This window comes from Pleurodeles waltl, chromosome 8, assembly GCF_031143425.1.
Source record: "Pleurodeles waltl isolate 20211129_DDA chromosome 8, aPleWal1.hap1.20221129, whole genome shotgun sequence".
In the NCBI taxonomy this organism is placed as follows: Eukaryota; Metazoa; Chordata; class Amphibia; order Caudata; family Salamandridae; genus Pleurodeles; species Pleurodeles waltl.
In genome coordinates, this window is record NC_090447.1 from 1,185,000,912 (window position 1) to 1,185,013,931 (window position 13,020).

General features: G+C 42.4%; 1 protein-coding gene across 4 annotated transcripts in view; it reads right to left on the reverse strand.

Moving 5' to 3' along the window:
* Positions 1–427: 427 nt before the first annotated feature.
* Positions 428–13,020, reverse strand: part of DGKH (diacylglycerol kinase eta) — a 661,954-nt gene continuing 649,361 nt past the window's right edge. For 3 of the 4 annotated variants that reach the window (XM_069205429.1, XM_069205427.1, XM_069205431.1), the window contains one exon: positions 428–4,688. In XM_069205429.1, coding sequence (XP_069061530.1) covers positions 4,599–4,688 — 90 coding nt within the window. In that variant the 3' untranslated portion in view covers positions 428–4,598. The remainder of the gene's footprint in view (positions 4,689–13,020) is intronic. The other variant, XM_069205430.1, reaches the window with a different exon arrangement.

Below are 13,020 nucleotides of genomic sequence, written 5' to 3' on the forward strand. Positions count from 1 at the left end.
ACTCCCAGTCCTACTGCCAGTTCCTGGAAGACACCTTCTTCAAGCAGTGGTACAGGAAGAAGTCTGCATTCTTCAAGAAAAACATGATTTTCATGCAGGACAATGCTCCATCACACGCGTCCAAGTACTCCACAGCGTGGCTGGCAAGAAAGGGTATAAAAGAAGGAAATCTAATGACATGGCCTCCTTGTTCACCTGATCTGAACCCCATTGAGAACCTGTGGTCCATCATCAAATGTGAGATTTACAAGGAGGGAAAACAGTACACCTCTCTGAACAGTGTCTGGGAGGCTGTGGTTGCTGCTGCACGCAATGTTGATGGTGAACAGATCAAAACACTGACAGAATCCATGGATTGCAGGCTTTTGAGTGTCCTTGCAAAGAAAGGTGGCTATATTGGTCACTGATTTGTTTTTGTTTTGTTTTTGAATGTCAGAAATGTATATTTGTGAATGTTGAGATGTTATATTGGTTTCACTGGTAATAATAAATAATTGAAATGGGTATATATTTTTTTGTTGTTAAGTTGCCTAATAATTATGCACAGTAAAAGTCACCTGCACACACAGATATCCCCCTAACATAGCTAAAACTAAAAACAAACTAAAAACTACTTCCAAAAATATTCAGCTTTGATATTAATGAGTTTTTTGGGTTCATTGAGAACATGGTTGTTGTTCAATAATAAAATTAATCCTCAAAAATACAACTTGCCTAATAATTCTGCACTCCCTGTATATTCAGAAGGGTCCAGTTCGGCCGAAGACTGTATATTTCAACCTGCGTCTTTGAGGCACATAACTTGTCTAATGTGCATATGAAAGCTTGATCAAATAAAAACAAAATGATGGCTTAGTTGTACTTCTAAGATAAAAGGAAAAACACAATTTAAATGTTATTTTAAAATCCATGCAAATGTGTTATGACCACTCTCAGTTTGTGGTGCTTTTAGTGGCAAAAAGTGTGATCTAACATGTATATCCGAGAGCAAGTACACCTGTTGGATAACACTGATAGTGATACAGAGTTGTTGGAAATGTTGCAGGAGCATTCTTTGGTACGCAATCAGTACTACAAACTATCATTGAAAGCTATTGCTACGTATATATGTAAACACAATTCCTACTGTGATTTAAGGAGCAGAGAACCAAACACCAAGATTAGCCTAACACAAAGTAACACTAATAAGGGATCCACAGCCAAGACATAACAGCACATGTAACACACATAAAAAATAAAGGTCTTCTGTCTCAAACCCTTTTTGAACTATAGCTTGAGGGTGGCAGATTCCAGGATCTCTCAGCTAACATTTGGGCTTGCTATCATTAAAATATGAACATTGGTTTATGCTTCCAGCATTCTACTTGTAAGAACGCCAATGACTGATAATGTGCTTTCCCAGTTGCACAAGCCACATTCATATGCAAGCCTTATATTGTGCCACCTGACTGCTAGATGAAAGCAGTTCTAAGTGGCACTATATCGTGCTCCACATTTTTACTCACACTTCAAATATAATTCAACATTTGGGGAATTCAAATAGAATCCTAGGTGTACTCCATGAACACAATGAAACTTTAAGATTCCCAGAACTACTCACGCATAAACATTTGCTCATTGTACATTTCTACACAACGAAATGTCAATATTTAGTGAATGTGTAGTGCATTTGCTAACGTTTTTATCCTCGATGGGGAAAATATTTTTTCTGTGTGCGGAAATGCCTTCCCCCCTCCACCAACACCAGAACCAATTCTAAAAAGCAATTTTGGGATGTTCCCTCACTGTTCTCTTCATACAATCATCTCCTGGTGTTAACAGGAATAAACCTCTGGCCGTTCTGAGGGTGGCAAACTACTTTCACAACGGGTGTCAACACCCAGAGAAAGAGTGAGGATGCATGTGTACCTTTTCTACACCTCCCAACATCCACGTCAGCACTCGTAAGTCAAGATGTGTGTACTCACAGCAAAACGTCGAATGGTTAAATACTTTGATAATCTGGCCTCAGGTATATACTCTTCACTCTACAGTTTCACATTTAGTTTTCAAAACTATGTATAGTGTGTCCATGAATTGGATTGCTGTCTTCTACTCCTTCTAGTGGATATTTTAGCAATGTGAAATAGCGGCCTTCCTGTTGGCTAGTGTCTTGTTATACACATGTGGTTATCCGCAGAGGGCCCATGACTGGAGAAGCTGACAAAGGTATCTATCACATGTAACTCTGGGGTTAGCACTTGCTAATAGTTCATAAAAAGATTGGTGTGGGTTGTAGAGAAAACCTCCAGAAAGAGCTTTGTGGAAAGAGCATTGCTGTGGACAAATGGTAGAAATGCATCTCTGGACAAGCATGATGACTGTGACACAGAGAAAAGGCTCCAGCAACACCTACTTTTTTGATGGGACTGTGAGAGCTGGTTTGGATGCATAATATTCTCTTTTGGTGCCTAATACGGTAACATCACAATCACAAAGATGCTTTGCAAATAGTTCAAGTATTTCCTTTCTTCACCAAAGGCTTCCAACAAAGGCTTGCTGCCTCAAAGAATATAGAACAGGCCAGCTCTGGGGTGGTCAGATATTGGTTACAGGGGGAACTCGTTGAAAAAAGGAATGTGTAACAAAATGATTTGAGTTGCACAAGACAGAAGTATGATGTTATGCTTGAAGACAATACCACCCTAGTTTCGAAAGCAAATGAGCAGAATTATACAGGAAAAGCCAATGTGAACAATGGCTGAACTTGACTCAAGTCATCTTGAGGCAAAATCGTTTCATGACTGGTTTCCACATCATATAGCAATGATCCCACATCCCTGCAAATTCTGTATCTACGAGGCACGACAATTGCAAACTTTGTTGTCCTTGATTTGTGTACACATGTGCACTGTCTGTAAAACGTGCCTTAAACAACAGAGCTTGGCTCAGTGAACATACAGTTTTCACATGTTCGTCTCATTTGGTATTAATTATATCTAGAAAATTGCAATACTTATCTTTTATGAGTGGACAAAACATTTCTGCTGAAATGATCTGTATGTCGATATGTATAAGTCCATAATTTGGTGCCAGATGTCACTGCCATCCAACCCTGTTTAAGATGTCCATCCATACCCCCTTCCTCTTTTGTATATGTCTTTTAAATCATAAATATGCAGAAATCATAGATGGGTAGTGACAGAGTTGTGCAACATCTACCTGAACATTCTGCCATGCCACTGATACAGTTCTCAGAAGCTCCAACTTAATGATAAACATGCATATCAACTGCATGAGTTTGAGCTTTACCATGACAATGTGGAAGTAAGTTACCCCCACAAAATCAAACCTTACATAAAATAACACCATACATAGAAACAAAATCAATGGAACCTAATATTGTACATTGAATTGTAGCCTCACGGAAATGTGCTACTCAAGATATGAAAAATATCAACTGCTATGGTATACTGACAACGGTCGGCGGATAGGGCCAGGGATGTGGGTGAGGGGAAAGAACACTAAAATCAGGAGTGCATCAAAATATTTCAAGGACATTCAGACTACAAAGATGTTTGACTTTGCGTATCTACGTAGGATACTTGATCGTATACATTAAAATGTACTTCTGTGCACATGGAGAAAATTGTTTATCCACTAACTTCAAAACAACAGTCACCAGGAAATAATTTTGTGAGGTAACCTTCTTTCCAAAGAGCATTTCAGAGACGCTGCCTAAAGTGTACACTAACTACAAGAATTACTGGACGATAATGACTAGCTGCAATAAATATTTCTTGGTTACATAAAGCACATCATTTTCTCATTATGGCACAGATGCTACATGTTCACACTCACGAATCCTTTGTCACACGACGAGTTCATGCTAAATACAATACAACAGAATAAAAAAGTGCCCCAAAACAATAAAAAGACACGTCAGTAGTAATAAATTAAAATCTTATTAAAACTGATATAAAAGTTGTTCAAGTGTGTTTTTTAAGTATCAGATGTGTCATGCAACAGAACAACAAATATGGCAGGCACACCATGCATTACCGTTTGCATTCTTAGGGTCTACAAAGGGTTTTGTTGAATTACACCATACTCCTTGGCCTCGTTAGGTTGGTTCCTGAAGCACTGCCAATCTCACATGTAAAACCACATGACTGACCTCTCTTCATCTATTCTGGTTGAGCTCCAGTCTCTAAGGAACTCAGGGCTTCTGGTACAATGATATGTGGTTGCACTGAAGCCATACCTGTACAGGGGCCTTGCTTCTAGGAAATCTATATTTACTAGCTGCTATAGTCTATCCCAGAGCAATACCGTTCACTTGACAAAAAACCTAATTTTCTATCAAACAGTGCACATCTGAACTGGTCAAAGTTGCACAGTATGAAAATGGCTTTACAGAGGGGACTCTTTTTGGCACAAAACCTTTCGGAAATATAGATCCATGTCTTCCAGCCCGTGGCGGTGGAGACGACTGTTCCGGAAATCTGCATCCCAGCATGTCCTCCTTCATGCCATAAACAACAAGAGCAGCACTGTGCCACTGACAGCTTTGCATAACTGGCACAGTCTCCCACCTTCCAGGGATAGTACCAGTGTGGTTACATCTCAGACAACGGCACATTTTTGCCAAGTTCCTTAATTCCCTGAAGAATTCGCTTCATATGGCCCACCTTCGTGATCCCCAAGTCCTGCAAGAGAAAATAAAATATCATACTTTAATAAGAGTGGAAACTAACTCATCTGAACCTCAACACACACATTCATTGCCTAGTTAAATAGGCTGCAAACTGGTTGATCTATTTTGGAAAATGAGTTTTGAGAAAGCTGTCACACTGATACGATTACTCCACATTGCATTTTGGCAAAAGGCTATCCTCACAACCATACCAACCTGCTGACCCCCATATGTACACAGAGAGACAAGTAATTAACATTTTAAGGAATAAAGAGCAACTAAGTTAATAAAAATATCACTATCAATAAATATATTTGATGAGAAACATTTGTGAGTATGCGTTGTCTGAGTGATCACATAACTGCGGCAGTAGGGTGGATGATGTTAAAAGTTTTCGGAAGATTAATATAAGAGCCTAATTTACTCATATCTGTGCCTCTTCGGCACTCTCTCAATGCTGCTGTCTCAGAAATTGACAACATCATGGACAGTGACAGCATTACCGTAAATTTTTCAAATCAAATTTCAGAAAATTAAATGAGCTTGATATATATCAGAAACCACATACAAAGTTAAACAGCAGAAGGTCAACACAACAAGATTAACTGAGCAGAAGTCATCTTCTAATTAAAGAAGTGTACTACTCCGAAAAGGAACACGTCCGAACCCGATGGCGGAAAAAAAACAATCGAAGATGGGGTCGACGCCCATGCGCAATGGAAACAAAGGAGGAGGAGTCCCTCGGTCTCGTGACTCGAAAAGACTTCTTCGAAGAAAAACAACTTGTAACACTCCGACCCAACACCAGACGGCGGACTATGCACAGCATGTGTATCTGCAGCTACACATGCCACCGAACACAATATTTAAAATAACCTTCTTCATAAGAAGAACCACAAAATCCATGACAACATGCGAGAGAACACAAACTTTTCTCGCGAGCAAAAAATGGGGAGCAGTGTGATCCAGTAAAAACAAAACATTCACCTTTGTTCTCTTGACGATTCCTGAAACCATCACCAAGGAAACTAACTTTTAGGAGCATGTGTAATACGGCTTAACCAGGTCACACCATATTAGCCAAAATCATTAAAGCATGTGCAGTGCTTTAGCCCGTCCTAGAACTAATACGGCACCCCAAATTAAAAACTGCGCATCATGTATAGTCATCAGTAACTGTCCAAGAACATCCAACTACAATCGCATCTTGACCATCACAAACTCTTTGAACCTCTACAGTGTAGTATCTGTCCGAGGCTCACTACTTAAACATGTCTTTTATATATCTATAATGGTGTCTTTCTAACAACAGATGGAATAAATCAGCTAGTACTACTACATTTTTATTTGGCTATTATTGTAGCACACTAGTGATTCTTTGCCATCAAGCTTGCTCCTTTCCCTATTTTGCATCTTTCCTCTACAATTAAACCTAACAGCTCCTGCTAAAACCCTTTAGGTTCAATTTCCAATGAAGTCCCATCTGAAATCCTGTATAGATTACATATTCTGTCCCCTCCAGCCCATCCTAAATACAAACAGCCACAACAATTATTGTACATTCCACATATTGAATATATCAATTTCTAATCTAGGCCTAACCAACTAGCAACACTGATACCAATCATGGATCATGAATCTTAGAGGAATGCATTTTTCAATACTAGTTCATAAAAAGGGGACATCAGTTTAGCCATCAAGATCCAGAGAGAAGATACCAGCAAAAGTATAAAGAGAAAACCATGGCAGCCTTATACATATCAATAATGGGATACATTAATTTTGTCCTTAAATGTATAAAGTTGTGGCTTAAACTAGATGAAAATTATTGCTGCAAAAAATAATTTGAACAGTAACCTTACCCGTGCTCAAAGCAGACCTGTTTAATATTGATTTTGTGCAATGAGCATAGCTTCCACCTGGAATAAGTTCGTAGAAAGGCAACACAATACACAATTCACAATTTGATTGGTTCTTTTGTGACAGCCTGTTCAGCAAGCTTGGCCACAAGACTAAGATTTTCTTAAATTTATTATAAACTCCCCCCTATGTTGAAATACATGTAGAGCCTTGCTGGCTACTAATTAGTGATACCCTTTTCACTACAATATAGGGAAAAACAAGAAATAAGCGGAATGCTGCAAGTCATTTAAAGCAAAACTTCCTACTTTAGAAATTCCAAAAACATACAAGCATAAATACTCCATTGGTCTTCTCCGACGCACTGCCCTGAACCTGGAACAATGTCTATCTAAACAGCAGGGCTGCCCCTTCACCCATGGCTTGAATGAAATAATTTTTTAACTCCCATATAAACCATTTGACTACGTTTATGTTGCCTCCCTGTAAAATGTAACTGACAAAACATAATTCTTTAATTCCACAAACCTCTACTTTGATGAAAATGACTGACTGTCTTTTAGCCATTGTAACACATATCGAAATATCAAGAAATATGTATCACTTATCTGGGAAGCTGAAACAAAAGCATCACATCAATTGAAACACTTGTAGTTTAAATCAGTGTTTCCCAACCTTTTGACTCTTGAGGACCCCCAATGAATCACTACTGGAAGCCGGAGACCCCCAAGCAATTTGTATGATTTAAATTTCACACATTAAAACAGTAATTCACAAAATACGCAAACAAGTAAACGCTAAACAAATACTTGAATTACTAAAAATAATTATTTTATATTGAAAAATATGAAAACATCGAAAAATGTTAATGCGAAGGTTGGCACTGCATCTCAGCAAGTAACATTTCAATGTTTGGTTTTATTTAATAAAGCTGAATCCTCAGGTCAGATTCTACATATCCCCTGCCATTTCTGTTTTTCTTTTTTAGGTACATAACATCTGAGTAAGCTTTTTCACATAAATATGTGTTGGGGGAAAGGAAGTAAAACCATAAGGGCCTCTCATCTCCCCATAGCCTCTCTGTAACATGTAATTTTTTTTTTTTTATAGCACTTCTCCTTCCAATGTAGGGTGTTGAAGCACTTTACAGGGGACTACAATGTGTAGGATTCACATGTCATCCATATTGGTAGGCATTTTCTAAGAGTGCTTGATCTGGAGTCTGGAGAAGCACACATTCCGGATTCGGAATATAACACAGTGGTTAGCATTGAATTTAACAATAAAAATATATTTCTTTGCAAGCAAGCCTTTCTTTAGCAGCATGAGGAAAATGAAAGACTGAGAGGGTTGAGGGGGGGGGGGGATAGGGGACATAACTTTCTAATTTGTCCCATGCAGTTTGCATGCATCTCTTTGATGGCAGCTCATAGCTCACTGTGCTAGATTACGATTGTAATTTATGAACTGCCAATAATAAAATAATCTCTGTGACAAAAGCAGTAACCCACTGTGCTAGGCACATATATATGTGTTTTTTGCATAATACATGTTCTTTGCAGCAGGCACATTAACCATCTGCACTACCTTAGATGAGTCAAAACTGCCACTAGAGAAACCTTCCATCCCTCTCCAGCAGGTACATTAATCATCAGAGTTATCTGGATGCTTTTATTTTTCCCCTAAAGCTGCTGGATGTACATGGAACTTTGCCTTTCTAACTGCTGCACAAATTAAGTAATAAATATAAAAACAGGCAGCGAAAGGGCCCAGATGGAGAAGTGTCTTCCTGGGAATATGTCACGGACCCCTGGGGATCCGTGGACCACAGGTTGGGAACCACTGCTTTAAATCAAGGCAGACTTTTGCAGTGAAAGAGGAATGTTTGCCTTAAACTATGCACAACATGGCAGCTTCACAACGTGAATTTGGATGAAGACTTCAATGGATGTGTTTATTTTGCATTCTTAATTATTTTTCCACATATTGCAAATTACTCTGATATGAGTTGCTTTTCTTAGCGCCTTATAAAACAGTCAACAAATATTTTAAGACATTCCCATAATTGAACAGAAAAGCAAAAAATACTTTCAGACTGTTGAGAAAGCTTTCTGCAAACAGTATCTGTCTGGCCTATCTGATCAGGCTCCTAGTGACTGTCTTAAGAGAACTGGTCTTCTGTTAGTACTGTTTGCTCTATGACTAAATAAACATACTGCTCTAAACTTGCCACAATTTTCAGAGGGAGTTTAAAACAAGTATTTGCACTGCGATGGGTCTTGCCTTTGCTTGAGTTGGAGCTATTGGAGTTGTAAATTCATAACTGGACTCTTCTTGACACATAAATTGGTCAATCCTGCCTCATAATTTGATCTTCACCTAGTGTAAGATCAGAATACTGTGCATGATCTCCGAGGAGTTTTTTCCTGTATTCGAATGCCTCCAATGTGTTGTCCACGTTATGTGGGGTCAGTTTTTGCAACCAAGTGATCTAATGATGATGCCAAATCAAATATACAATATTTTTTGTAAGGGTGTAAACAACTACACAAAAATCACCTAGGTGGGCTTGCACATAACCCATCATGTCATAAGTATGTTGTTCAATAATAGGCAAATCTATCATGGGGAGGTGGCAGCGCAATAACATTACTAAAGAGAAGGGTTGTGTCAGCTATGGATCTGGGTCTACTTTTATTCTTAAGATCATCAACTTATTTTGAGGAGCAGCATATTTTTTTCAATAGTCAGGAAGGAGAACATCTGTTTGAAAGGTGTGATGAATCACTTGTTATCTCCTTGTATGTTTTATTCTTTTGGGTAGTCAAAAATGTGAAGCAGGACTGCATAGAAACACGAAAGCGGCTTGTATTTTATTTCTGTTAGACAAAACTATTTTTACTGCATCTACAAAAAATGCAGGTAAGGATGCAGCCCATCTCACAAGGGCTATCACATACTCCAGATCTTCTTCTCCTGGTGTATATGAACCCTGACTTCGCCACCCAACAAATTAGGATTTGCATTTTTAAATGTTTACTCCTCGTCAAAAAACATATTGTTCCTTCACACAGCTACAGTTTTCAATGCTACAGTTGAATATTTAATTGGTATAATTCTTGACATTGCGAAGGTCTGGTCCAAACCTTCATCAAAACGCTTTGTGGGAGGGATAGAGCGATTAGTGAGCAGGTAGGTAAGTGCAGTTTTTTAAAGTAATTGACTACATTTTTAGAAGGTGAAAGTGGCGAAAGTCCTTGGCGACGGGAAATGCGAAGTAAAAAAAAACACAAAAAAAACAGACACATGTTTTATATGTCCGACTTGAAACGTATTCACTGCATATCCAAGAAAGGCAACCACTTTCTTTCTATTATAACAAAATTCCCTTTTTTTTATTTTTTTTATTTAGGATATTGGGAGTTTAACAAAGCACAAACAAAATCTATGCGGTACAATGTTTAATCACGTCATGTAAAGCCAGATTTTATCGACCTGCAAAATGGCATTCTTTTACCAAAGCATTGCAACCCACTGCGTATGACAGAATTAAAATGTAAATACATAGCAACATTTCCCGATTCTACGACTCAACAATGTGAGAATAAAATTTTCATTTCAAACAAAAAATAGTGTAAGATTTAACTTCACAAATGACCTGTTCATTTTTCTTCCGGGTTACAGTTAAGAATTGATTTCAGATGTTCCCGGTCTCATCCGTACATACTACACAAAATTAACCATACTATGGGACTTATTATGAGTTTGGCAGGCCCTGGAGGCCGCCCACTGTTTGGGTCCGAAGACCGCCACTCCGGTCTTCTGCTCACTGGCCCTATCCCGAGTTTCCCGCTGGGCCTGTGGGTGGAAACAGCGTTTCTGCCCGCTAGCCCAGCTGGAAACTGACCACAACATTGACGCCGGCACGTAATCGAGCCGACAGCAATGTTGCGGTGCGTCTGGTGCGAGAGCACCCATCGCGCTTTTCATGATGGGGCTGTCCATGGGGGCCCCTGAGCAGGGAGCACCCCGTCTCTGCCAGCCTTTGCATGGCAGTGGAACTGCCATGCAAATGCTGGCGGACATGGCATTCGTCATCCCCAAGGCAGCGCTGCCCTTGCAGATTGGGCCGCCGTCATCACCAGTTTGTCGGCTGGCTTAAAAGTGGCGGTGCCGGTGGTCGTAATATGGAGGTCGGACCGCCACTTTGGCGGTGGTCTGACTGCCACCGTGGGTGTGGTGGACTTAAGACCACCACACTCGTAATGAGGGCCTATGTGTTTTGTGGACTGGGGAAGCGCGCGCAATAAGAACAGAGGCAAGAGTTTATAGTCATTCAGTACAGATTCTCTGATAACGCTTCCAAGCTATGTCCTCCATTTTGGCTGTGAGGGATTAACAAAACACAAACGAGAGCAGAAGAGAGAAAAAGCGAGGGAATAATTTAGAGCTACTATGCAAAGAACATTGTGAATGGAATGACACCTAAAAATGTATGCCACAGCGAGCGGTGCAATGGTGCATTGTGGTTAGCTGGCTTTAGGTGATCCTATGAGATGATTTACCTTTAAATCAAGTTACCCGGGGTGTGGCAAAGATGGCCACCAAGTAGGAGCGTTCTTCCGGGGCTCCGCCTCCAGCCCTGGAACGAGACCGGGCTGGGCGTTCGACAACGCCATCTGAGGGTGCGGTGACGCTCCATGTGCCGCTTGGAGCCCTAAGGTTCGGCTGAGGGCCAGGAACTGCAGTGATGCGCTCTGAAGTGCTGCGGCCCCACTGAATGGACCAGAAGGGGAGCTGCGTGGTGGGCTGCGGTGGGACGGAGTTGGTGCAGCAAGCAGAGGAACGTCTGGCAGGGGACACTGAGTGCAGCTGACTGACGCCGCTGGGCCGCGGCCCTGGACGCTGCCCAAGTGGCCACCCGTACAGCCATTTTCATGCCTGGGCCGTGTGGGGCAGGCGCTGAAGAGTGAACGGAGGCCAGAAAGGAGGGGAAGCAGGTGAGGAGCATTCGCCATGGCAAAGGAGACGCCCGGTGCAGAAACTGCAGCAAGGGGGGGTGATGAAGACGCTCCAGCCACGATAGCATGGCCGACTAGCACCTGTAGCACCCAGGACTGCCCTGCCCAGTGAACAAGTAACGGAGACCCGCTGACCCAGAGGACTGCGTTAGGCTCATGCTGTCGAGAGGGGGCTAGCGTCATAGTCGGTGGGGCCCCGGAGGTACCAAGACTCTCACCCTTCCATCGCCAGGCCTCCGAGTGCAGCTGACTAATGCCGCCGTGCTCTGGCCTGCTGTAGCCCGGTGGGTGGGCCAAGGGCCTGGACGCCGCCCAAGCAGCCACCAGCACAGTCAGTGTGGGCATCTGGGCCACGCGGGGTGGGTGCTAAAGAGTGAACGGAGGCCGGAGCGGAGGAGAAGCAGGTGAGGAGCATTGGCCGTGGCCCAGGAGATTCCTGGTGCAGAGACTGCAGCAAGGGCGGATGATGAGGCTGCTCCCATCGTGACAGCGAGGGACACGCTGCCAACCAGCGCCTGTAGCACTCAGGACTGCCCTACCCAACGAACACGTAACAGAGACCCACATACCCAGAGGACGGTGTTAGGTTCACGCAGTCGGGAGAAGGTTGGCATCGTCGAGGCAGGGGCCCCAGAGGAATAGAGAAATACGCACATGAACCTTGTACAGACCCTGCAAACTTGCAGTAACAGCAGTGACCCATCCGAAAGGTGAGAAGCTAGCTCGGCCACCCTGTCTGTTGCGCATGCCAGGGGCTTGCAAAATGACCCACTGTCCATCTGTCGCAGAGACGGAGTACCGCGTCCCGGATACTGCCCATGACCTGGGTGTTCCACACACCCGAAGACCAGCACAGTTATCGAGGACATCAGCACAAACGGACTCTCTCCAGATGACAGGCCAGATGAGGCCACAGCCTGGTGACTGAAGACCAGACACGGCCAAGAACAACTCACTGATCAATAGGGATGGCATCCCAGAGACTTAACAAGAAGGAGGGCTCCCTCAAAGACCTCTTTAATAAAACCCCTGCCAAGAAAACAAAACCCCCTGGGGCTTCAATGACAGAGGGGGCAGAGACGGCAGAGCTGGGACCATGGGAGAGCAGGGAGGCGCCATTTATGAGAACATTCATGGAGCAGCTCTTCAGGGCCCTACGTGAAGATTTCGCCACATTGAAACAGGAAATAGCAGCAAAAGTTAAGGATCTCAAGAGAGATGTTGCTGACCTGGGGCAGCATGTGAACACACTGGAACAGATGCCCAATGCATGCGAGGAGGAACTGGACTGGCACAGGAGAGGTCTCCTTACCCTACAGGACAAGAACCAGGAACTGCAGTATCAACTAGAAGATTTAGAGAATGGATTGCGTCGTTCTAACATTTGCATAAAAGGAGTGCCGGCGCAAGCAGTGACAGGGGCTCTGGAGGACTTCGTGGTCTGCCTCTTCCACCATGTGGCCC